The sequence below is a fragment of the Danio aesculapii genome, chromosome 17 (genome assembly GCF_903798145.1).
Source record: "Danio aesculapii chromosome 17, fDanAes4.1, whole genome shotgun sequence".
NCBI lineage: Eukaryota > Metazoa > Chordata > Actinopteri > Cypriniformes > Danionidae > Danio > Danio aesculapii.
Genome location: NC_079451.1, coordinates 18,998,291 through 19,023,103, shown reverse-complemented (window position 1 = coordinate 19,023,103; position 24,813 = coordinate 18,998,291). Strand labels below are relative to the sequence as shown.

Sequence of the window (24,813 nt, the reverse complement as noted above, 5' to 3'; positions counted from 1 at the left end):
AAACACAGCGCCTCCTTACGACCTCGTTTCCCAGGAGACCAAATAACAAATGAAGCTCTGCAAATTCCTTTACACCAATCGTGTATCTTTTAGCTCAGGCCCGTAGCCAGGGGAGGTTCTGAAGACCCACCCCTCACAGACAAAGGTCCAGAATTTGTCCCATACATGAGCTCATTTGTCCTACTTTGACTGCTATGCCATCATAAATAGTGAAAATAACTCATCGAAAAAAGTTTAAAGGCCAAGTGGAACCCTATGTTGGCTGTCAGCTAATCAGTTTTGGCCAATGCTAACAATTATTTGTCATGAGTCCAACATTCAGCTGTGCAAAAAACATACAATCTGATGTAAGTGAAGTCATCTTTCTCTTGTGAAAAAAAGATGTAAAAAACCAAAAGCCACCCATATTAAAATTCACTTGAATTATATTTTGGCAACTGAAAATCCATGGATAACAACAAATGTACTTTTTTTGTGTACATGTGTCACTAAAATGTCACTAAAATATTTAAATCTCAAAATTAAATTAGGGGTATAGCTGAAAAAAGTTCTTTTTGAGAAAACCCTGGCTACGGGCCTGCCGTTTATTATTATTTATAGACATATCATTTTATTTGGAGCAGGATCAGCCTAAAAAAATAATACAGAATTCATAAACACATAGCACAGTTCACATTTACAAAACTCTGCTTAGTAAATTCAAAACATAAGTAATTTCCACAATATGCATCTTCCCATAATAAATCTATATTTTTAGATACATTTGGCAAAATACATCATCCGCTTGAATATTTTTATGTTCATTTCCATAATTGAGAAACCAAACGTGAGTCATACTTGACATTATAACTTTATTGATAGATGCATGAATAAAAAGTTTAACCAACAATCAGCCAGTGGGTTACACTTTTACGTTTCTAAGGTTTAAATCAAAAATAAGTAAATATGTCCATAACCAAAATATACAATGCAATTTTATTCTGCAATCTCAGTAGTTCTCAGGAAACAGACGTAACCTGCCATTATCTCACTGTTAATTGCTTTTTTAAAAAGGACATTAATAAATACAAACTGTGCCCATCAGTTCCTTGTTAAAGTGAGTTAGTGATAATGCAAAGGTGCTGCTATATGAACTCCAAGGCAACATTTAAGACATAAGATTAGATGTCACATTATCTTATGAATGCATATTTCTTGTGGTAATATGAAATGATCTGATGAGAAAGACGGATGGGCATTTTATCACAACTGTTTGGATTTGTTCTTTGATATTTTATCTACAAAACTACAGAGTGCAAACTAGCCAAACTGACCAATTCTACAAGTTTAAGATCCACAGTGTCACCGATATAACTGTAATACTGGCGTTTCTTCATAGCTGTTCTGTGTTAAATGTGCACATTTTCCATGGTAGAGAATTTGTAGATTATATGCTGGACGTTCTGGGGACATCTTGAGTGTCAGCAAGGTTAAGCTTTTGTCTAATAAACAGAAGTTAAGGATTATACTCTCAGACCAACCTGTAAAAAATGGTTTTAATGAAGGCATGCTGATAATGCAATGAGCATAGGAACATGTTTTTGGTAACTTGTATTTAAGCAATAATAGGAGTGCAACAGTAAGGTTCAGTAGTGAGTAAAAATTCACAGACAGTAAGAGAAACCTCTTAAGACCTCAGAGGGTAAAAAAACCTACAGTTAGAGTTGTATTGAAAAACACATTATTAAATTACTTTTTTTTTTATACATACACTTTCTTAAAATACTTAATGCAGGTGAGTGAGCTTGACAAACCACCTGTAGAAACACCCTCTCCATATGCACCAGACACTTTACTTAAACTCCATCTTACAAGGACTCAAAAAGAAAAACAATGTGTACTTGTGAATGTACAACAAATCATGTTGCACTAGTTGTTTTCCTCAACCATAAATACCCCATTTGCACAATATTGTATATGTCTTATTTAAAAGTACTTGTATAGTCTGTCTTAGGTTATGTGTATTGTGTAAAAGTATGTATAGTATATGCATAGATAGTCATTAGTATATTTATATTACTGCTCCAGTATGTTAGTTTTATGTATTGGTTTAAAATAGCTTACGTCCTGTGTTGTGTTCATATTTAAGATTGTTTATTTATGCAGCACAGTGGTCCTGAAAGACATTTTGTTTCACTGTATGTCCATACATGTAGCAGAATGACAATAAAGCTCAACTTGACTTAAATGCTTGCTGAGAGTCTTTCCCACGTTAAAGCCATCAAGTACAGTTTTTTTTTACACTTGACTTTTTTTAATATCCTTTGCTTCCAATCTAAGTTAGTAAAATTGCGATTTACCCCATAGCAGGCTGATTTGGTCAACCCAGGCTCATTCTGAAAACGTAACTCTGTATACCTTTCTGGAGACCCATGGAGCTACGTTTGTTTTGCAGTTTTTGCGAATGCATGAGGCCACTGTGAATGCTTTTTGAGATCTCTGCTGACTGACTGTTTGACTGACTGACTGATCGACTGACCCACCCTCCCCCTTCCCTAAACCCAACCAATAGTATTTAAAGAGCATAGATTGACCCGCCCACCCGCTTCCCTAAACCCAACCGACAGTGTTTTAAAAGGCAATTTAGAAAAAGAAAAGCCCTCGTCTGATTTTTACCATGTTTTACCACATTCTTACCCTTTTATTTACTCATTTATTTTATTTTTTGGATTCTGTTTTTGTCTTACCTACTTTATTGAACCGTTCTTCACCGGACCTGAACCCCATCACTGTGGTCATCTCCTCTTTGTGTCTCAAGTCCACCAACATGCATGGTGAGCTAACTGGACTGGTAAGCGCGGAAAAAAACGGCATCATACCACCCCGTAGCATTCATTTAAAAAATGAAATGCAGCTACGCGTACTTCTGGCTACATAATTCGCGATCTCCAGAAATGTTTATAGGGCTACCTTTTCAGAATGAGCCTGTGTTGGTTTTGGTTAATGGCTTATAACGCTAATCAAAGACCTTTTTTATAAATTGATACAAAAAAGATGAATGGGATAAATACTGCTCGAATCAGAGCAACTGAAAGATTACGCAGCACCAATGAACTCTAATATTAAACGTATGTTTAGAAATAATAGTTTATTTTAAGTGAAATATTAGTGAAAATGTTGTTTTGGACGCAAGATACATATTCTTCCCAGAAAAACACTTGATCTCGGCAGTTTCACCAAGGGAAACAGAGAAGGGGAAAGTTTTGGAAAGTGAAAATGAACACTTAGTTTACCATCACTGCATACATCATCAATTTTAATTAAACATTATAATGATTTCCATTTGAAAATTACTAACATAATTAAAGAATAGGAAGGATGAAAGGATACATTGAGGAGCTCAACTCTTCAAGCTGAAGGGGAAACAAAAGGAATTGTATTATACTCTCATTATATATAATAGATCAAAACACAACTGCTTTATGACCAAATATTAATGTTGCTTACGTTTAATAACAGTTTATCCATGTTGGTGTCATAAGCAGACTTCCTCTGGTCTTCTGGCAGCTCATCCACTTCTCCATACAGATCGAAGTGCAGTCGAGCAAGCGTTTCCTGCATTTCTCGCACATGCTCCATCTGATCAATAGAGCACTCGTTGCCTGATTCAGAGAAGATTTAGATTTTCAGCAAGCGGTGTGTTTTGTAGTTCTGTTGTACAGCACCGTTTTGTAAATTCTTACCAAAAGCTTGTAATTTTCCAGAGTGGAAGTCATTAAGGAGGCTGAGCAGACCCTTTTCCATCTCCTGAACATCAGAGACGTCTGTGAGAAACGAGTGCTGAATGTGGCTTGACTGGTTACTCTTACCCGACTGACTCTGGGGCCTCGGTTTGTCTCGCGCTCCCCTAAAATCCAAAACAATTAATATGCAAAAATCTGAAGACTTCATAAAAACGTCATTTTACTAATTCATAAAATGGAAGATGATGCTGACCTGCGATACTTTGCCCTCTGACTTGAGTGTGTGCCTATTCCACCAGCACCGAATGATCTGGATGTTGTTTTTCGTGCAGGGACTGAAGGAGGCGGCTGGTTGGATGACGGTTTTGGGCTTTTACGTTTCTTACTCTTTTCCTCCATTGCGTCGTACAAACTATCTATGGAAAATAACAATTTTTTTACGAATAAAAAAGCATGAAATGTTATAAACCTCCAGTTTTCATAACACAACCTAATCCACTGGTCTCCAAATTTGCAGGCCAAAATACACACATGCAACTTTGTTATGTACACCTGATGGATCCACACTGGTCACAATGGGATAGATATGATGAGACAGCAACGGTACTCAGGTAGACTGTGACAATTAAACAATGCTCTAATGTGTCCATTGGGCCCAAAGTATGCCCCAATAATACGGCTTTTATTCGAAATTGAATCGCAACAGCGATTTCAAACATTGCAATTAGATAATCGCAAGAGATGAAATTAGTATTTTTTTTTTTATCAATTAATGAAATTAATTTCCCCTGCCCAGAGCAAATGCGTGACTGCCGTCTGTGTGTGATAGTCTTACTAGCCAATTGAGTGAGCACAATTGAGTGATGAGTGTCTTGCTAAAAAGTCAACTGAAGACAATCTAGTAGCAAGCAACAGCAAAGTACCATTTCAGAGTTGTTTCAGCCATGTTAGTTTGCTGAGTGTTCTGTATTTTTATAATATTTTTTGTTGTTGTTTTTATAATAAGCTACACTATCTCCCCAAGTTCAACTTGTTTACTGAAAGATATTGCAATTTTATTTGTTTTAACTGTTTACTGTTTCTTTTTACTGAGAAAAAAAATGTCTCATTTCTAAATATTTTTAAAAAAAAAATGTATAAATGTTTAAGTTAATATCTTTTCAGTTCCTTTTTTTAACTAACACTCATTACATTTTAGCAGCAAGAAGCTACGATACTGAATATTCAGCTGAAACTTGACTACAAAATTAAATTGCAATTTAAATAGTAATCACAATATTTGTCAAAAATAAAAAAGAAATCACAATTAGATATTTTCCCCAAATGGCACAGCCCTACCCAATAACATCACAGTCATTGAAACAAATCAAGATGAATCCACCATAAGCATTTCTGAACTTTTTATTAACATAGATAAGGTTTGTAAGCAGATACCCTAATGAACGACAACTAGCTATGTGGCCTCAAAAGTTTCAAGAACTGTATTTAGCTATAAAACAACATTTTGAGGGAATGTTGAGGAGAAAAGTAACACATGTTGTTGTTGTACAACTTAAAAAGTATATATCTAGAATTATAATGGAGTCAGAGCATTGCATTTAATGCAAAATCATTTCAATGTAACTGAAGAGTTTAGATGCAAAAACCACTAAAAGCCATTTCATATTTTCTTCTAAAATTAGCATTTTTCACCAACTCTTGTATGTTGGCTTAGTAATTTTACATTTTAGTGACGGACAAGTTCTTTTCATTGCCTTTCAAGTGAAATAACTAAGATAAACATATGAGGCTGAGAAAAAAATTCTCATTTTGGGAGAACATTTCAGACGGCATCTAGAAGTTTTTGCATCTGAACTCTTCACGTTATTGCATTTCATTCTTGTGGCCTCCTTTAAGGTTTGCTAAGGCCATAGAGGTAAAGTTGGTTTCTCTTTAATAATATAATCACAGAAAAGTATTCGCAAATTCTTTGCAAATTCTGAATAGGGAAATCATATAGCAGCAAATGACTATCAAAGCACAACATTGTTCACAGTGAATTAGATAGTGTTAATGTTGTTTTGAAGTCATACTTGCATGCTAATTCCGATCGAATATTCAAAGTAACATGGTAAACAATATAGGGACTTCTGAATGAACGAATATAAAACCAACTTTACCTCTATGCAGAGGCCCCCTAGTGGGCCCCTGACCCCGGCTGACAACTACTAATCCCCGATTACAGCAGAATTTTATGCATTTGATCATGCTGAAAAGGCGACATCATATTTCACACCTATAAACAAACTTAATATAGGCAATGTCCGGGAGTTTAAATGGTGTTATCTCGCGTGCTACAAAGCGCCTCTAGTCACGTTTGACAATAACACGCAACATGTAAATAACATGCGAGCGAGTCGAGGCGTGAGTCGTGAACAACATGCCTAGGTAACTGCCATAGCGATGTATAAACGCACACAAAACAGCATATACCTGTAAATACACCTCACTAAGGAAGAGTCCACTTTTAGACTGAAATATTATCCCGTTTGAAAGACATTCTCGATGAGATCGGGCTGCTCTAAAGTTGATACAGCTGACCAGCAAGTTTCCAAAAGGCACTTCCGGGATTTACACGTCATCGTGGTGATATCAACACGAACCGTACTGTAATTAGTTGAACCTAAAAACAAAAGTTACACAAAAATAAAGTGAAAGTGCACCGAGGGGGATTTCTGTTAGTTGATTCGTATATTGAATTAATCGGTTAGTTATTTACATATTGTAGCACGAACTCATATTTACATACAATTCCATATTTTTAATAAAACTCTATAAAAACGTGTCAATGTGTCACATATAAATATTTTAGACGGGTTTTATCTTCATGTGACGCACAAGAAATATCCACTTCTCTTCCTCTTTTATACAGGAACTAAGCTAATTGTAGTGTTTCGGCCAAAGCATGCTTTTTCCAACTTACTACATGATCCATTAAAATGCTAACTACATCTGTTAAATGCTTCACCCCTCCAGTATCATTTCTGGTGTTATTAATAATTATACTTCTATTTATACCCCATACGGTCACACTTTGGCGCATGCGCAGTAAGCCACCTGTCATATGATCGCACATGCGCACCACTGCCATAACTAGTCCGAAGGAATGTAGGGAAGAGTTTGGATCAGCGCGGACAATAAACACATTCAAAAGACAGTCCAAAGACCGACTGATCGATCGTCAGTCATATCCTTCTCTTCTTCCGGATTCAACTTTAGTAAGTAAGTTAGCGAGAGAAACGTTGAGCTCGAGATTGAGTCCAGTTTTGACAAACAAGAGGATGGTAATGCGTTTCTACTTCCCCAAAGCGGAACTGAACACAAGACCAACTCAACAACCACTGCCTTAACTAAACAAACACACTTTTACCTGTAAGTTAGCGGTAAAGAACAGCGTGAAACATCATGAGTAAACAGTAAGTATAAAGCCTGGCCGTAAATCGTGGTGACGGGATCCTGGAGTCTTGGGAAGATTGCAAGTCTTTCCACACTGTTTTTTTCAGAGTACTAACTCATTTGTGTCACTCACCTGAAACTGTGCTCTGTCCTTTTGGCGTTGGGGGTAAAACGTGAACATCGGGTTCAACGGCATGAGACATCTTTGCTGTGGGTTTATATTCTCTGATAAAATCGGATTTTGTTGTTTTAGAAACAGCTGTGTGTGGTTTCCTGGTTGTAAGTGTGTAAGATCTCAAGTTTCAAATATAGGAGGCTTGCTGTAGTTTGCACACAAAGCAGGTCCAGATTGTGTTGATTAGTGTCTCATAGTAGAGTATAAGATGAAATAGCGTAGACATGACGTAAAAATTGTACCTTGAGGAACCGGTTTTTGTTGACAAGCTGGAAATGCATTTTTCTTAAGGAGGTGTTGCTCATTTATGGACTGTTCAACTGAGTCTGTAACATGATGTTAGTACTCACACCAATCAAAAAAACAGATTAAGTAAATAAATGCCTTAAGAATGTAATTTATAGTGGTAGATTAAATGGGAACTAATACTAAGACGTCATTTTTCACCATTGTGTAGTTCCTGATTGACTTTTAAAGCGTTTAATTTCATATTTTTTTATGTACAGTGAAAGTGATTGAGGCCAAACATCTGTTTGTGTTAAATTAAATCCTTTTAACTGCCCCACCAACAAAAAACTGTTGCATCGCATTTCTTAACTCTTAATGTTGCTAGTTAACTCTTAATTTTTTTCCCCAACACATCCCATAATTTCTAAAATATCAACTCTTTGGTAGAGGTTATATGTCAGTTTATGGTAAAAGTATCGGGATTAATACATGAAAAATCATAAAATTTGATGTTTAAGATCAATTTATTTAAAAACATAATCAAAATAAAACATTTTTAAATACTAAATCATCTTTATTTTTTAAAGTTTGCCATAAAGTATTTCAGCTTCTCATGTAACATGTTTTTTTTTTGTTGTTGTTTTTTTTTACAATAAAACCAAGTCAAGTGTAGCAGGGTAACAGGATTATGTTTGTTTGATTTTCTTGTAAACCTACAATGCTGTACAGTGTAAACCATTATTCATTCTTTGAATGACTTTAACAGTCATTATTTAATACAGTTATAACATGGTCACCCCATTGGTAAAGCAGGCAGTTAAAGGGTTTCAGAAAGTAATTTAGGTTTGGAACAACATGAGTAAAGAAAAAAGTTTTTTCATATGAATTTGCCTCAAACTTGTTGGCATGTGAAGCAGGAAAGCTGCAGAAATGTAGGGAAAATACCTAAAACATTTGTTTCCTCTGTGCAGGCGAGCTTATTGTGCACTTTGTTGGATCATAAAGCACTTTACTAGTTTTTTTTACTGCAGCTTTACTACAATGCATGTGAGATTCATAATGTAAGCTGTGACTGTCCATGTTAGTCGATAATTGACTTGGTACCTGTTCGTTCATTTATTAGTATTTCTACTATTCTTTTGAGAGCATCAGGATTTATTATTATTATTATTTTTTGATGACGTGTTGTGGTGTTGAGCACATTTGGTCAAAGAGTCTTCATAGAAACATCACACTTCTGTTGTACATCTCTCACACCCATCTTACACAATGTAGAGCGTTTTAAACAGCTCAGACATTATGCAAATAAAATTGACAAAACAGTATTAGTGATTAAACTTGAAATGAAAATGCTTCATAATAACAGTAAAAGAATGGTTGTCTGTGCTGTTTATCTCATCTGAGGTGTAATTTTTAATAGCACATTTTTATTTTATTTTAAATATGATTTTCAAATGATAATTCACTACTAATGATCACTTTTTACTTGTGGTGATTTTTTTATTTTATTTTCATAAAATATCAGTATAATTATTTTTACACACAATTCTGTCATCTACTCAGCAAATGTGTTTTTTCTGGTGGATTGCTAAACTCCAATTTTGGTCTCTAAGTTCTTCAGGGTATGTTTAAGAAACAACAATGTGGTAAAAACTAGTTGATTCCCATTGACAAAAATGCCTAAAACGTGTATAATCCATGTCAGAGAGGTGAATCGAAACAATTAAATCCAATTAAAGATGATCAAGTGCTTACATTTGCCTTGCCTATTGCTTGAACATGAAGTATGTTAGCACATGACATCAGTAATTTGACAAATCTCTTCTTTTGCAAAGAGAATAACTATGTCCTCAAAAATTGGGCTTTGAAACGCATTTTTCTAAAGTTAGCTTTTTTGGTTAATGTCAATGAACAACCAAAATAAAATGCTTTACTTGAAATCATTGTCATAAAACAGCCTGAAGACTGAAATGATTGCAAATGTGGACAACATTTATATTTCTCTCCGGAGTTTCACTTTAAACATATTTGTTTCGATGAACATCCTGCTGAGTAACGCTGACAGAATTCCTTCAGGTTCCAGGTGGTAGATTTCCATGGGAAAGCTTTTTCTGTGGGTATCTTTGTTTGTGTGGGTTTGAATAGCATTTGAACTTTGACTTTTGCCTTCAGACCCCAGAGCGTGGAACTTAAGGTCACCGGAGGAGAGGCGAACTTGGACACCAGCAAGATGGCCGACATGACAGTAGAAGACATCACAATGAGAGCCAACCAAGTTACAGATGAGGTAAGCCTGTCATCAGTTCAATAGTGAATAGATGACAATGAAGAAACTTCACACCCAAAAAAAAAAAACACAACACGTTCAAGTTCCTGTATATTTGCAGACTCATTGTTTGTGAGAGTAAAGCCTATTACTCACTCTTTTTCTTTCAGTGCTGCATTTCCTAATCATACTTTTCTTGCACTAAGAGTCCTAAAATATGAGTTTATTCTTGTTGACTTTGTGAATATGTGGTTCTCTGCTACTAAAATCTTCAGGTAACAATAACTCACTCCTTTCTTACTTTACTCATAACTGTTTTGTTCTCTCTTTCTCTTTCTTGCTGCCTTTGAAGGGATTTACTTAAGCCTGTGTGCTGTAATAGAGACTAATAGCATGAAAGACACATCAGCATGGGTGACTGGGGGTAAACTAGAGATTTTGTAGTATTAAAACACTCCTATCCCTACCTCCTACACCCACTCATACACACAATATCACACGAGTAGCAGTGCGATATGGCTGTATATTGGCACTGGTGGGAGGCGTGTGTCCCACCAGTGATGATATACAGCCATATCGCACTACTACGAGTGTGATTTTGCATTTATACAGCAGTTCGACGGCATAATTGTGTATATAAAAAAGAAAATCAAACACGGAGAGTGTAAAAACCCTTTTGTAAGAGGAACTATTTTCTTCCGCCATTAATTTACATCTGCAGCTGACGCCATAATCACTTTAGAGCTCGTATTTGAATGATTCTCTTGGGAAGTGTCTAAAGTAAAGACAAAACAAGTGATTTTGCTCACATTTTAAGGTTATAAGGCTGCTGAACGGCATGAAAAGTCATCAGTCTACAGAGACTTCCCAGTATTGCTCTGTTGCAATCAGGAGATCACAATAATTAACCCTGAAAAACCCAAAGCAAAGCAAACACTAGCAGATTATGTGCTATAAATGCAGCACTACAACATACAAAAGAGAGATTGACTTAGAATGTCACTTACTGGATTTATGATGATTTGATCAGCTGTAGTTTGAAATACGAAAAGAAAACGCAGTTTTTTCTCTCCTAATGACTATTCATGTGGTCTCTGACGATCTCCGAAATTAAAAATATTTAAACTAGGCACTATCCTTATAAATAAACTAAATAGTTGCAATCTAAACAACTACGTTATCGCCTAAAAAGCCTCATAAGTACATTAAGTTTTCCACAGCTGCAATATTTGTCAAACTATAGTGAGTTTATTCATCTGCTGTCACCCTATGTGGGCGGAGTAATACACAAGAGTGAAGAGTGCTGTTATTGCAGAGTATCAGACAGGCTATCAGTTAATCAGATTTGAGAGCTAGACAGAACTGTGTATATAAATATATTTAACACAAGTGATAATTAGGTATTTAACATTATGTACTTGGATTTTTTATTTTTTTTTACTAATTTTGAAAGTTTAAAGTAGAAATTTGAATTTAATTTAATTACAAAAATTCTAATAATTCCACAATCATGCCAGTCTGCTTTCACATTGTGTTCGTGTGTATGTCCTGTGATTCTTGCATGGCTTCATAGAATTATCTTGGCTTTCCACATTTGTATTAATTTCTGTATTTATCAGCAGGTTTGTATTATTTTCCTACTGAAAACAGCTCTCACTATGTGACTTTTTATGAGCCAAAGGCATGCTGAAGTGTTAGGTACACATAGTTTGTTTGCATGCAGAACGCAAATGTATGTTCAGCACAGTAGTTACCGTGTCACTGTTCTGTAATGATTTGACTACATTTTGAATATGTATTTTATTTATTATTATTCTTTTTGTCATTTTTGTTTAGTCACTTGAAAGCACTAGGCGGATGCTACAGATGGCAGAGGAGGTAAGAGAACCAGTGGCATTAAAAACCTGATTTATTTGCTCATTGGAGTTTATATACGATATTTAACTTTATATAAACGTGTATATTTTCAGAGTCGGGAGACGGGGGTCAAAACAATGACCATGCTGGATGAGCAGGGAGGTAAGTGACTGCACCACAATTAACATAAAGCTATGGGCCGGTGTAAGATTCTTACGATATGATAACCATGGATAAAAATATCAGTTTCACGATATTGTGATTACTGCTCTAAAATGATCAATCTACCTAAATGTGTATATTCCAGAGTTTGAAGCTGATCGGTCAGTTCTTGTTCCGTGACTTGCGGTTTTCAACTGGTGCGCCTGGGAAATGTGAGCGTGCTTCTAATATGCGCGCATCCAATATGCGCTCCCAATAAGTGCGCGCAAATATGTGATATGTGAACGACCCATAAGCAGCTTCGCTTCTCTTCAAATGCAGAATATACCCTTCCTCCCTATCCTGCACAAAAATTAAATTTAGCCTGTTTAGGCTGAGTTGAGCCGCCATGTTTTGGGGACGGTGTCCTCCTTGGTAACGAGTATTGTCGTAGAATGCTATCTATTCAAGTGCTTGAATCAAGTGCTGGTCGAGTTAAAAGCAGTTGAAAGTTCTGGACATAGTTTGTATTTCACAGCAGTATTTTTGTTTTTACGCTCGATGAAATCAAAGTATTTTCTGTATTTCTACTTGAAGAATCAAACTCTCTCGACAGCAGCCATTTCAGCTTGCGTTCTCCAGCTATTTAAAAGTGCATGCTTATTAACTGACATTGCAGCGGAAAACCTGGTTTAAAAGAAGCTTTTTATCTTCAAAAAATATATTTATAACGCAAGTAACACAGTTACATAGACTTTAGTAACTGTAATCAAATTACACAAATTTAAAATGTAATTCGTTACATTCCCTCGTTCCTCAAAAATGTCATTTAGAATACAGTTACGCGTTACTGTGGAACGACTTACACCCAACTCTGTCCAAACCACAGTAAATCTTGCCTACATACAGCTTTGGAAGAAATTAAGAGACTAACTGAAAATTCTCTGGATTTATTAGATATGTCTAAAAATTAAAAGTGCCATGGCTGAAAAGGTTTTTTGTCAATGTATGCAATAGGCATGGGCCAGTTTATGATTCTGATGGTATGATAACCTTAGATAAAAAATATCACTGTTTCCCGGTATAACGGTATTACGATTACTGCTCTAAATATATTCTTTTTAAATGTCGGGGTAAAAAATCTACTTTTTTACCTTTTGAACACAATACTTTATTTTGAGAAACTTTTATATTTTGGAGCAGTAAATGGCGATGCAGTAGCGCAGTAGGTAGTGCTGTTGCCTCACAGCAAGAAGGTCGCTGGTTCAAGCCTCGGCTGGGTCACTTGACGTTTCTGTGTGGAGTTTGCATGTTCTCCTTGCGTTTTGTGGGTTTCCTCCGGGATGTTTCCCAGAGATGGGTTGTGGCTGAAAGGTCATCCGCTGTGTAAAAACGTGCTTGATAAGTTGGTGGTTCATTCCGCTGTGGCGATCCCAGATTAATAAAGGGACTAAGCCGGAAAGAAAATAAATGAATGAATGAATGAATGGAGCAGTAAACATGTCAGGCTGAATAACTCAAATAAATCATTGACTTCTGCTGTCTTTTGTTTCTAAAACACATTTTTCTTTACAATTTAAAATGACATTTTTGGATATTTTTTCTGCTGGAGATACTGTTGTCCTAAAAAACAAAACAAATCTTACACATACCTTAGGAATGGTATAGCAGAAAATGTTGGCGGTTTTAAAACCTTGACTTTTCCAAACGGCGGTATACCTTGAAGACGGTTATCATTCCATGCCTAGTATGCAGCATAATATGCTGTAAATGAATGTCTAAATTAATTAAACATGTTTTTTGTTCTGTATATCTTGTCACAATTTATAACTTTTGCATAAATTTATAAAAAGATGCCATGTTTCTATTCATTTTAAACATACCATATCAGTGCTTTAACTTCAGAAGAGCCTTGAAAGCATTATCCCATGCAATAACCATGAAATTCAGTCACAACAAATTAAAACAAATGTTCATTTTGTTGAAAAACTTTTCTGATTGACAATGTTTTTATTTGAAATTCATAAGAACTGGTAAATGACGTTTATAAAACCAAACAATCGTTAACATTTTACTCAAACCCATGCCTAATAAATGCAGAGAAACATCATTTTCAAGGGATCTCTTTAGTTTTCTCCTCAGCTAAACGAAACTGTTGTTGTAATCTGTTACATCTACATTTAGGACAAGCTGTATAGCAGGGGCGTTGCTAGACATAAAGCTCTACTGGGGCACCCCCCCCCCCTCCTCAAAAAAAAAAAAAAAAAAAAAAAAAAAAAAATATATATATATATATATATATATATATATATATATATATAATTTTTTAAAAAAAAATTTAATATATATTCTTGTTATTATACAATTATTATTCTAAATAATCTTAAATGTAACTGGAAAACAATGTTTAGACACAACTGGAGTGATGCTAAGATCATTTAAGAAATATTTTGCATAAATATTCATTTTATTTGAATTAAATTCTTTAGACAATTCAATAAAATACAAATAATATGTTTTATAGAATTATCTGTTGTCTTAGACTTTACACATGGCAGAGGATTAGGTTTATTAAGTCTTTACCTCCCTGACTCCTCATCCCTCCTCATCTCCTCACCCCTTCCTTTTGCTTCATACAAAAAAAATCTATCAGGAGGCATGCTTAGTAAGATCACCGTCATTTTGTTTAAACTTTAGTTTTGTCGACTTTCAAAACAAAAAAGGCTGTTACGCCGGTTTTACAACGCATGAGCAGCGCGTGACAAGCAAGTAGCCTGTTTTTTTTTGGCGCACATGTTAACTACCGGGACTCGCAGCGGCAGAAGAGCAGCGTGTGCGAGAGGCGCGCGGGTTCTCTGCGCACACGCGGAGATGCGTCAGTTTGCTTCTTGTTTAACACATTGCTTTCACCAGCGTTGGTTCGGTTGCACATAGAGAATAACGTCTTTATTTCGGAATTACCACTCTTAATAAATACACTTGCATATGAAGTAAATCATATCTCAATGCATTTACTGGGGCACTGGAGATTTTTACTGGGGCACGTGCCCCAGTAAATTGGGTCTAGCGACGCCCCTGCTGTATAGTATTATTTTTAACATTTATTCTTTTTTTCTGCATTTTTTTAGAGCAACTGAGGCGAGTTGATCAAGGAATGGATCAGATCAATCAGGACATGAGGCAGGCAGAGAAGAACCTGACGGATCTATCCAAATGCTGTGGTCTGTGTGTGTGCCCATGTGACAGGTTCGCTACTCAGGAAACAAGATATTCAATATATTCAGTTATAATTGAATACTCAAAACTATTTTAATAAGATGTGTAGGCTGGGGTAAAGAAGAGTATTAAAAACCTTTTACAGAGTGACCTCCATTGAGCATGATGGGAGATATAAGCGGACTTGGGGCACCGGGAGCGACAACTCTAGCACAGAGGGAAAAGAGGGTGGCGTTGTATCCAGCCAACCGACTGCTGTTCGTAATGGACAGGCTGTTTCGGGTGGATCATCGGGTGCCTCTGGCCCCTACATCAAGAGGTGAGGAAAAAATACACTGAGAAGGATGGACATTGATAAAGGTGAAATCATATTTGTTGTTTTAACAGTATGCCACTCACTTTGCCACATTTTTTTATTAATAATTCAGTCTGTGATGAATCCTGTTACAGTTAATTCAGAATGACCCTATAATTAATAGTTATGAAAGTATAAACATCGATTTGCAGATATGTTTGTTTGATTGTGTTTGTTTTTTATATATCTGTAAGAAATAATATATACATAAATAAATTGTAGTTAGTTAGAACGAATTCAATGCTTGACTAATTCCACAATATAAATCTCAATGTTAACAAAACATGCATTTCCTTTAAAAGATCAATTGGATTGAGTCACTCATGCAGGATTCCAGATAGGACTGTGATTTGATTGTGATACTTCTGTTTATACATTTGGAAACATTTTTAACCACACAAATTAAAGTTTAGTTCCAATTAGTTTAGGGGAAAAAAAATCAACTTTTGTATTAATTTTGGAGAAAAAAATATTATACAGTTGAGTAATGTCAAAGAGGCAAGAGTTGTAAAGTATCAGCATGTGAGAGAAGCCGTTTATAGCCAGTATACAGCAACCATGTGTTGGGTTTATGCCCTTCTCCTGACCTCATTCATGCTACTGTTATTATTTTTTATGGAGTTGTGCCATAATTTGAATAAGTTTCCATCTTGTTGCAAGTCAGTGCATCAGTGTAGATTTACTGCTGAAGTGTTGTTAAATATTATTTTACTGCATTTGACAAGAAATTAACTTTTACTTTTTTTAAAACTTTGTATTAACAAATTCACATTTAATCCAGCGTGTAAAGTCACAGAACATCAACAGTTGTAATATTACATCACTATGAGGCATCTATTTGAAAATATATTTAATATAAACATATATATTTAATATAAATTTATATATATATTTATTTATAAATATATTTTCAAATAGATGCCTCATTTTATATTTATTATATATATATTTATTATATATATATATATATTTATATATATATATTTGTGTGTGTATGTGTGTGTATGTATGTGTATATATAGATAGATAGATAGATAGATAGATAGATAGATAGATAGATAGATAGATAGATAGATAGATAGATAGATAGATAGATAGATAGATAGATAGAGATATATATCTCTATCTATGTCAGAATGTCAGTCAGAATTATTAACCCCCCTTTAAATATTTTTCCCAAATGATATTTAAAGTCTTATTTTGGCTAGATTAAAAGGATTTTTTTTAAAAACATTTTAAGGTCAAAATTATTAGTTTCTTTAAGCTAGATTTTTCTCGATAGTCTACAGAACAAACCATCATTATACAATAACTTGCCTAATTACCCTAACCTGCACAGTTAACCTAATTAACCTAGTTAAGCCTTTAAATGTCACTTTAAGCGGTATAGAAGTGTCTTAAAAAATGTGTAGTAAAATATTATTTACTATTTACTGTTATATGTTTGAGTTATGAAAACTATTATGTTTAGAAATGTGTTAAAAAATCTACTCTCTGTTAAACAGAAAATTAAGCTGTGTGGAAGTAGTATGTGTGTATGTGCCAAAGATGATAGCTAGAAGGACAAAGTTACAGTAAAATAAAAAATAAAAACATAGAACGAGTATAAATCCTGCACCACCTTATTTCCTAATGTATAATGTTACCTAAAAATGAACACTTGTTGTACTTGTTGGTCAGGTGGCGTCATCCTGTCTAAGCAGGCAGTTCCAGACCTATAATGAGCTACAATATGTCTCTGTTTGGTGGCATTTAACTATTTTTAGGATTCATTGTTTTTACCCTGCCTCATCAAAATCTGCAGCTGGACTCCACATGTACTGTTTCTTAGTACTTATTTTTGAACTGTTACAGCGGATTTTTAATTCTTCATTAATCATTTAGATGAGACACCTTAAAGGGTTATTCACCCAAAAATATAAATTCTGTTATTAATAACGCATCCTCATGTAATAGAAAATCAGCAGTTCATGTGGGATTGGGAAGATCATTCCACCAACATGAAACGTTGTATGAAAATGTTTTGGAAAGTGTCTTAGGGCTTCTCTGTGATGGTGCTCATTTTCTTAAAGCCATTGTCAAACATTCCATGTGACTTCAGTAGTTCAACTGTAATCATAGTATAAATTTTCAATCGGTGTGAATCATAAGCTCTCTGCGGGTCACATAAAATGATATGGCAGACTAGCCTGGAGTTTGATATTTCATTTCATTAATTTACTTAAAGCACAAATAAACACAACAATAGTTGAACACTGTGCTGTACAACGAGGCAAGAAGGATATCAAATAGGTAAAAATATACTTATAAATACAAAACCCTGCAGGCAAAAAATAATAATAAAGAAGACAGAACTTTATAATGAGTTAAGGAGGCCCACACGGAATCTGTGCGCACAGTATTTTTAGCCCATCATTGAGTCTGTTTATTTCCTTGTGTGAATCTGGGTAAACTTATATTTATTCAGTTTTTAAAATTAATTTCCATAATATTACTGACTAATATGAAAATGTTCTTATGATTTATTTACTATACAGTTTGTAAAGTCATATTTTCTGTCTTTTAGTAGATGTATATTATAATAGACACTTGCTTTGTTAAGTGGATCTAATTGGATAAATTCCAAATAAGTGGATCTAATTGGATTCTCATTGCAAAGTTTGCATTAAATCAAAGTTTTATTTGTTAAGTTATTAGTTTTGATATTACCAAAATTATTCCGCACAAATCCTCAGATTGTTTACAAAACTCTCGACAGAAATAGCAAAAAATGTCTGCAGCATTCGTCTGGCCCTAGTTAAAAGCAAGCATACAAAGATGCAACTGTAACTTAGATTTAAAGTTATTAAAGGAAGTTGCAGATCTCACAGATGGGGAGGATTATTCCACATAGATATAAATCTAAAATATCTTAGTTTGTGCTCCTAAGATGACCAATGGTCCCATTGTTTTGTATTAATAAAGATTTACTGTATGCTTTATTGCTATTTTTTTTTTCTTTCCCCAAAGAGTAACAAATGATGCTCGAGAAGATGAGATGGAGGAGAATCTGGACCAGGTGGGCAGCATCATTGGCAATCTTAAAAATCTGGCTTTGGACATGGGCAATGAGATCGACAAACAAAACAAGACCATTGACCGTATCACTGATAAGGTAAAGACACACACTTCTACTGCCGAGTAGATTACAGTACATTATTAGTTACATATTGTATGACAAAAATAGCCAAATGTATGTGTTTTGATCATGTTTTTGATTAGTCTTTAGAGTTACTCTTGAGATAAATTAGATTTTCTCTAGTTAATAATTATTTATTATTACTATTCATATTAGTAGCATGTTGGCTGTTTTTAGTGCTAATAAAGGATATATTTATGCTTTACTCTAAAAAATGTTTAACCTTAGCCCTAATCTAAACATAACTACTGCAACCTTTAAACTTCATGGGCTTCTTTAAGTAGTAATGATTGCATTTATTAAAGGAAAACATAATTGATACCAGAATGATATAACTAATGGTAATATAATGATAATGGTAATAATAGTCATTAGCATACTTGTATGAATAATAAACATGTATATATTTCATGTTTGGCCTACAACATATCAGGTCTATTAAACAAGCTTTGTTTATTATCATGCTGAAAATGTATTGTGAGCAAAGGAGTGGGCCAAATGCAGTGTCTTTGTTAGGTGCCTATAAAATGAATAATTAAAAAATGAAATATTAATATTATTATAATATTTAATATGTACTCTACACGTTTGATTAACAGTACATGTTTTGGCATATTAAAATGCATATTCAGCAGTAGATTATATTTATACCATAGATATATATACATTAGATGTCGACTGCCCTGTTTTTGTCTATTGGAAGGAATGCGCCAATAGAGCCGCCATTTTTAGTACAGGGTAGCGCTCCTTTGAAATGAATGCACATCATCATTTTTTCTCAGAAAACATATTTCTAAAGGTGCCATTGACTTTCCTCCCTAAAGTTGGTTATCCATATATGCAATGAAAACAAATCTAATTAGTTTAAAAATTAAGTTAAGTGTAATAAAATGAAACGACTCAGGGGAAAAAGTATTGAACACATAAAGAAAAGGAGGTGTAGAAAGGCAGTGAAAGCCCATACAGCAGCTGAAATCTCTCAGTAGTTCTTCAGCGAATCTCTGCCCTTCGTCATTGTAAAGTGAAATGAGCTGCTTCAGTCCAACATCTACATCACCAAGATGATGGAAATGAAACCAGGGTGGACAATTAAGCAAGATAATGACCCAAAATACCGTCTAGGAAACTCTCAAATGCTTTCAGAGAAAGAAAATCAAGTGGCTCAGCCAATCACCTGACTTGAATCCAATAAAAAAACGAAATAAAGATCAGATTTGATAGACGAGCCCACAGAACCGTCAACATTTTTACACTGTTGTCTGTGAAAAACTCACACCTGAGCAATTCATGTGACTTCATTCTCCATATGAGTGGCGTCTTAAAGCAGCCATCACCAAAAAAGCCTTTTAAAGCCTTTTTTCATAGCCTTTACACACCTGAAACTTGTCTATAGCACTTGTTCACTGCTGCTCTTATAGTTGTGTAAATTGCTTCCTTGTCCTCATTTGTAAGTCGCTTTGGATAAAAGCGTCTGCTAAATGACTAAATGTAAATGTAAATGAATGCGGGACCAAGCTGCAGTGGAGGACTGTGGCCATCCAAAGCCAGAGATATACATATATCTACATAAATCTATGATCGTGAGTTTTTCCGGTGGTCATTATGCAATTTTTTTTTAATTACGAAAATTATAATTTTACATCACTTTTCTACAATGATGGATACGTGATCGCACAGGCATTCCTGACAAAAAGCTTGTGTTTGTGTGTATGGAAATGTACTATCCTCCCTTCCTGTTAAATGTGTTCTAATCCGTGTCCTGAACACCCCCTCTCCTGCTTTCACTTCTCGTACTGACGGAGGGAGCGATTAGTTTGTGAATGAATCTTCGTTATGAACAACTCGTTCACTTAGTCGACAATAATACAAGTTTCTGGCACCGCAGCATCTCATTGTCATATTTCATTTACATTGTTTGCTGATTTTATTCAACAAAACTAGCATAGGCCGAGTATTTACTGCAAGTTGGTGCTACTTTGCCTAATGGTGAATGCAGTAAGAGACGATATTATCATCAATAACGTTACCTGTTTAGCACAAAAGTTTATAACATGCAAAAACGTGAAAAAATAAATCTTACCTATGAATTGTTCTGCCTTTGTGCTTTTTTTTTTTCTTTGTTAGCTCGTTACTACACCCGTAGACAGCGCCAAAGTCTAGCATCTTCACGTAGTAACAGTCTTGACTTGTGCGGTTGAATGACACTTGTCCTGGGAGCACTGTACAAATATGGCGGCGCTATTGACGCATGCTCAGGGTCCCTATGCGATATCTAGTGTATATATCTATGCATTTATACTAGCAGTTACCTCTATAAAAGGTTACCACCTACTATTTATAGGGTTCAGTTAAAACTTTCTGACCATGCATGACTACATTGTAATGCGTTTATAGTGATTTATGGTTTAAGTTTCTAGAAAACTGTTTATTTTGAAAAGTCCTAACCTATTAAAACCTAAACATGGGTAAAACTTGACACACAAACATAAAGAAGCTACCGTACCATAGTTTTATAATCAAATTCCTTTCTAGAATTATATTGCTTTGATATTGCCTTGATAAATAATAGAAATCTTAAAGTGATTTTTTTTTCTTCTGTTAAACACAAAATAAAATACTTTGAAGAATGTTGGGGAAAAAGCAGACATTAATTTTCATAGTAGGAACAAAAATACTATGGAAGGGCTGTTTTTTCTACAACTTTCTTCAATATATCTTCCTTTGTGTTCAACAGAGAATATTCCTAAAAGTTTATAAGCACGTTTTTTTTTTTTATGAAAAAAGGTATGGAACAAGTGGAAGATGAGTAAATCAATGCAGAATTTATCCCTTTAATGCAATTGACATAATTATTAATACAATAGTAATTAATATGAATTTACCCATATAATATTCTATTAACTATTTTCCCCAGGCTGATATGAACAAAGCTCGCATTGATGAAGCCAACCAGCGAGCCACCAAACTTCTGTAGAGAATAGACACTGCCAGCATCGCTCAGGAGCCTGATTGTTTAATCGCAAACACACACATACTCTCAAACACACACTTTTTGCTTCACAGTGATGAATTCCTGCAAGTGAGTAAAGTTCCTTAAATGCCATCTGTGCCTTTTATTGTAGTCTTTGTTCTATTGTAAATAGTTAGACACACACACACACACACAGATATAATACAGAGCCTCCTGTACAATCCAAAATCCAGTCTCACCCTTAATATAGAAGGAAAACACGATGGATGCACCGAGTGCAGTTGTTTTTGCTGTCTGTAATGGATTGAGTCTAATCTGTGGGGATGGTGATGGATTTGGTCAGTCCCTCTGTCTGCACTTGAGTCAACATGGCTGAACGTTTCACTAATCTGAATGAGGGGCCAAAGACTTACGACAGATCTTTTAATGTCCTTGTATGCTGCCCTTATAGTCGTTAATGTATGTTTGGGCTAATCTTGTAATGTTTGGTTTTTTTATGTTATTTTTCTTTGTCTGTGACTGATTATGCTCATATTTAATTATCTAGAGACATTAATAGGCCTTGTGAATACAGTTAGTCCTGTTCATTGTGTGGGGCGTAATGTATGGTAGCGTTCATTTTGATGGCAAAATTTACCATGCTGTATAGGAATAGGACATTTCAATATATTTTATTTCTAATAAAGCTGGTATAACATTTCCTTGGCTTTCCCCCCCCCTTTCATTTTGTTGATAGCCGTCTTGACTTTACCAGTAGAGGGCGCTGTTATATTGGTTTGTGAAAGTAATTTTAAAATAAAAAATATAAGAAAAAAAAAGAAATCAGTACTATGTGTATTACATACGTGTGTGCGCGCATATTAATACACACACATATGCATACATACACTTACCGGCCACTTTATTAGGTACACCTGTCCAACTGCTGGTTAACGCAAATTTCTAACCAGCCAATCACATGGCAGCAAGATGATCTGCTGCAGTTCAAACTGAGCATAAAGCTGCGGTCACACTGGAGTTTGTGTGTGTGCGAAATTCTGTCGTACAGCGCTGCGAAAAGGGGCAGGATTGATTGAAGCGATCAATTGCTCCATGTTTTAAATTTCTGTCCAGAGAGGTCATGTTTGATCCTCGATTGGTCTCACGCAGTTAAGTGATGCGATTTAGCAGGTTAGAGTTCACCAAGCTTGAACTTTGCACCGCAGCAACATGCGAAACTTGACGCATGACGTTGCGTTTCTGTTCTGACGCATTCGTGTGCGTATGAATGGAAGTCTATGGGGACAAAAGCCCAGTGTGACCGCAGCTTAAGAATAGGGATGAAAGGTGATTTTAGTGATCTTGAATGTGGCATGGTTATCGGTACCAATAGACGAATTACCATGTTTGTATTCTTTCACTATGCACGCAGCGAGGTAGCTGAAAAAAACACGAGAGCACTAGCATTTACAGCGAGGGAATGACTTCCGATGCGGTACAGAGTTTGTTGTTGTCTTAGAAATAAGTTATATTGATTAGATATTATATATATTATTTACACAATGCTTTCAGTGTATTATAACAGCTTGTTACCCAGTGATAAGCACAGTAATTCTGCAAAATTAACGTTAAAGTGAGCGCCGTTCATTTGCCATAGCATCCTCCCAATGGATATTGGATGAGAACATGTAACTGTTTTTGCTGAAATCATTGCTGCAATCAAAAATGGGTAATGTGTATGATTCAGCATAGCGTGAATTTACCTGATATGAAATGAGAACTGCAGAGTCCAGCATTTTTAATTAGATCCTCATTTCATTCAGCTTCCTTTTAGCCAAATACGTCTGCGGTTGTTATCAAAAGCAGTGTGGTGTACGGTAAATGTTAAGTTTTCTATTTTTTAGACTTTCGAATTTGGCATCCTAATACACAACACGACATGTTTACGTTTGCCACCGGTCTCTTTTTGCAACCAGGAACCCATGTGACATCATGTGTGACGTAGGTTGGTAGTTTGTCTATTCACTGGACATTTACTGAACATAAATGCAGACGAAGTGGTTTTGTCCTGGCAGGGGAACAGTGATTCATGGCCACACCTGGACTGCGTCTGAAATCGCATACTTCCATCCTGTATAGTATGTGAGAAACAGTATAATTCTATGGGCTAAAGCCACAGGGCTGGCGTGAAGATGACTTTTATGGTAAACGCTTGATAGTCAAATTTATGGGCCGTCAGCTTCAAAAGATTTTTTTTATTCCTCCATTTAAATATTGATTTAATGTAACTATAGTTACTAAGAGCAGCAAATGAATCTCAGTTTGATCCACTGTCTTGTTTGATAACAGAGGTATGACTTTAATGCACATAATGAAAACATTAGTTTTGTTTATGCTCATTTAGGATAATAGTAGCTGTGTTTAAAATAAAACGCGCTAAGACGGACATGTTTACATATTATTAAGTGTATTTGTCTGTTCACACACCAACTTTCTACAGTCAGTCTGCTTATTTATCAAAGTCCCTTTAAGGCTGATTGGCTCTTGTACTGGAAGGCGGGCTTTATTCGCCATATAGCGATCGCTGATTGGCTCCTGTACTAGTAGACGGGGCTTCGCCATATTGACAGTTACACTTTTCCTCATTTACAAGAATGTCTTGTGTATTCTGTAGTCTTTGTTATTAATTTAATTAAAGAAATAAAAATTTGAGTTGTAACAATATGTTTATGTTTGATAAAGTTACATTTTTGCTTCCTATAACATTATTATTTATAATATTATATAGTACTATTTGGAACGTAGCAGATACCATTTTGGTCTCTTCCTGATACGACTTCATAATGTGCCATTTTGGTCTTCAAAACGTGACCAATTTTAATATGAGTTCGTTTAGGTCAGGGGTGTCAAACTATGGAGGCCCGGTGTCCTGCAGATTTTATCTCCAACTTGCCTCAACACACCTGCAAAGATGTTTCTAGAAGGCCTAGTAAGAGCTTGATTAGTTAGCCAAGGTGTGTCTGATTGGGGTTGGAACTAAACTTTGCAGGACACCAGCCCTCCAGGACCAAGCTTGGACATGCCTGGTTTAGCCTATTAATTATATATTTACTTTCGTTTTATTTAACTCCAGTCATAAAAGATTACGAAGGTTATTCCACCGCAACACTTTAAAAATCTCTTTAAAAAGTTTGTTGATTTTTAGGTAGTTTCTATGAAAATGAATCGTGACATCAGAGCACGTTCTCACATTCGCTTTCAATATAGAAAGTATAAACATTAATAAAAGC

At 35.2% G+C, this 24,813-nt stretch overlaps 2 protein-coding genes across 5 annotated transcripts; one reads left to right on the top strand and one right to left on the bottom strand.

Annotated features, from left to right (window-relative positions):
• Window positions 1-837: 837 nt before the first annotated feature.
• ccdc28a (coiled-coil domain containing 28A) lies at window positions 838-7,510 on the bottom strand. The gene is made up of 6 exons (XM_056477449.1): window positions 7,291-7,510; window positions 3,976-4,138; window positions 3,723-3,886; window positions 3,487-3,641; window positions 3,370-3,392; window positions 838-1,481 (listed from the first exon to the last, which is right to left on the bottom strand). The coding sequence occupies exons 1-6, from the start codon at window positions 7,358-7,360 to the stop codon at window positions 1,427-1,429; spliced, it is 630 nt and encodes a 209-aa protein (XP_056333424.1). The 5' UTR covers window positions 7,361-7,510; the 3' UTR covers window positions 838-1,426.
• On the top strand, window positions 6,844-22,244 carry snap23.1 (synaptosome associated protein 23.1). Of its 4 annotated transcripts, XM_056477446.1 has the most exons (9): window positions 6,844-6,983; window positions 7,071-7,177; window positions 9,733-9,847; window positions 11,663-11,704; window positions 11,797-11,845; window positions 14,953-15,070; window positions 15,186-15,359; window positions 18,405-18,549; window positions 21,488-22,244. In XM_056477446.1, the coding sequence occupies exons 2-9, from the start codon at window positions 7,167-7,169 to the stop codon at window positions 21,545-21,547; spliced, it is 714 nt and encodes a 237-aa protein (XP_056333421.1). In that variant the 5' UTR covers window positions 6,844-6,983; window positions 7,071-7,166; the 3' UTR covers window positions 21,548-22,244. The 4 variants fall into 4 exon arrangements, with proteins under 4 accessions (XP_056333421.1, XP_056333422.1, XP_056333423.1 ...); XM_056477447.1 differs by lacking the exon at window positions 7,071-7,177 and having other exon boundaries at window positions 6,844-6,979; XM_056477448.1 differs by lacking the exon at window positions 7,071-7,177.
• The last annotated feature ends 2,569 nt before the right edge of the window (window positions 22,245-24,813 follow it).

What these genes read in the sequence shown, in the direction of transcription:
- snap23.1 (XM_056477446.1), top strand. An exon ending in CCAACCAAGTTACAGATGAG is followed by an intron (nt 9,848 to 11,662) that starts GTAAGCCTGTCA and finishes ATTTTTGTTTAG; the next exon opens with TCACTTGAAAGCACTAGGCG. An exon ending in TCTGGCCCCTACATCAAGAG is followed by an intron (nt 15,360 to 18,404) that starts GTGAGGAAAAAA and finishes CTTTCCCCAAAG; the next exon opens with AGTAACAAATGATGCTCGAG.
- ccdc28a (XM_056477449.1), bottom strand. Translation starts at nt 7,360, where the DNA reads ATGTCTCATGCCGTTGAACCCGATGTTCACGTTTTACCCCCAACGCCA. An exon ending in AGGACAGAGCACAGTTTCAG is followed by an intron (nt 4,139 to 7,290) that starts GTGAGTGACACA and finishes TATTTTCCATAG; the next exon opens with ATAGTTTGTACGACGCAATG. An exon ending in TGGAAAATTACAAGCTTTTG is followed by an intron (nt 3,642 to 3,722) that starts GTAAGAATTTAC and finishes TCTCTGAATCAG; the next exon opens with GCAACGAGTGCTCTATTGAT.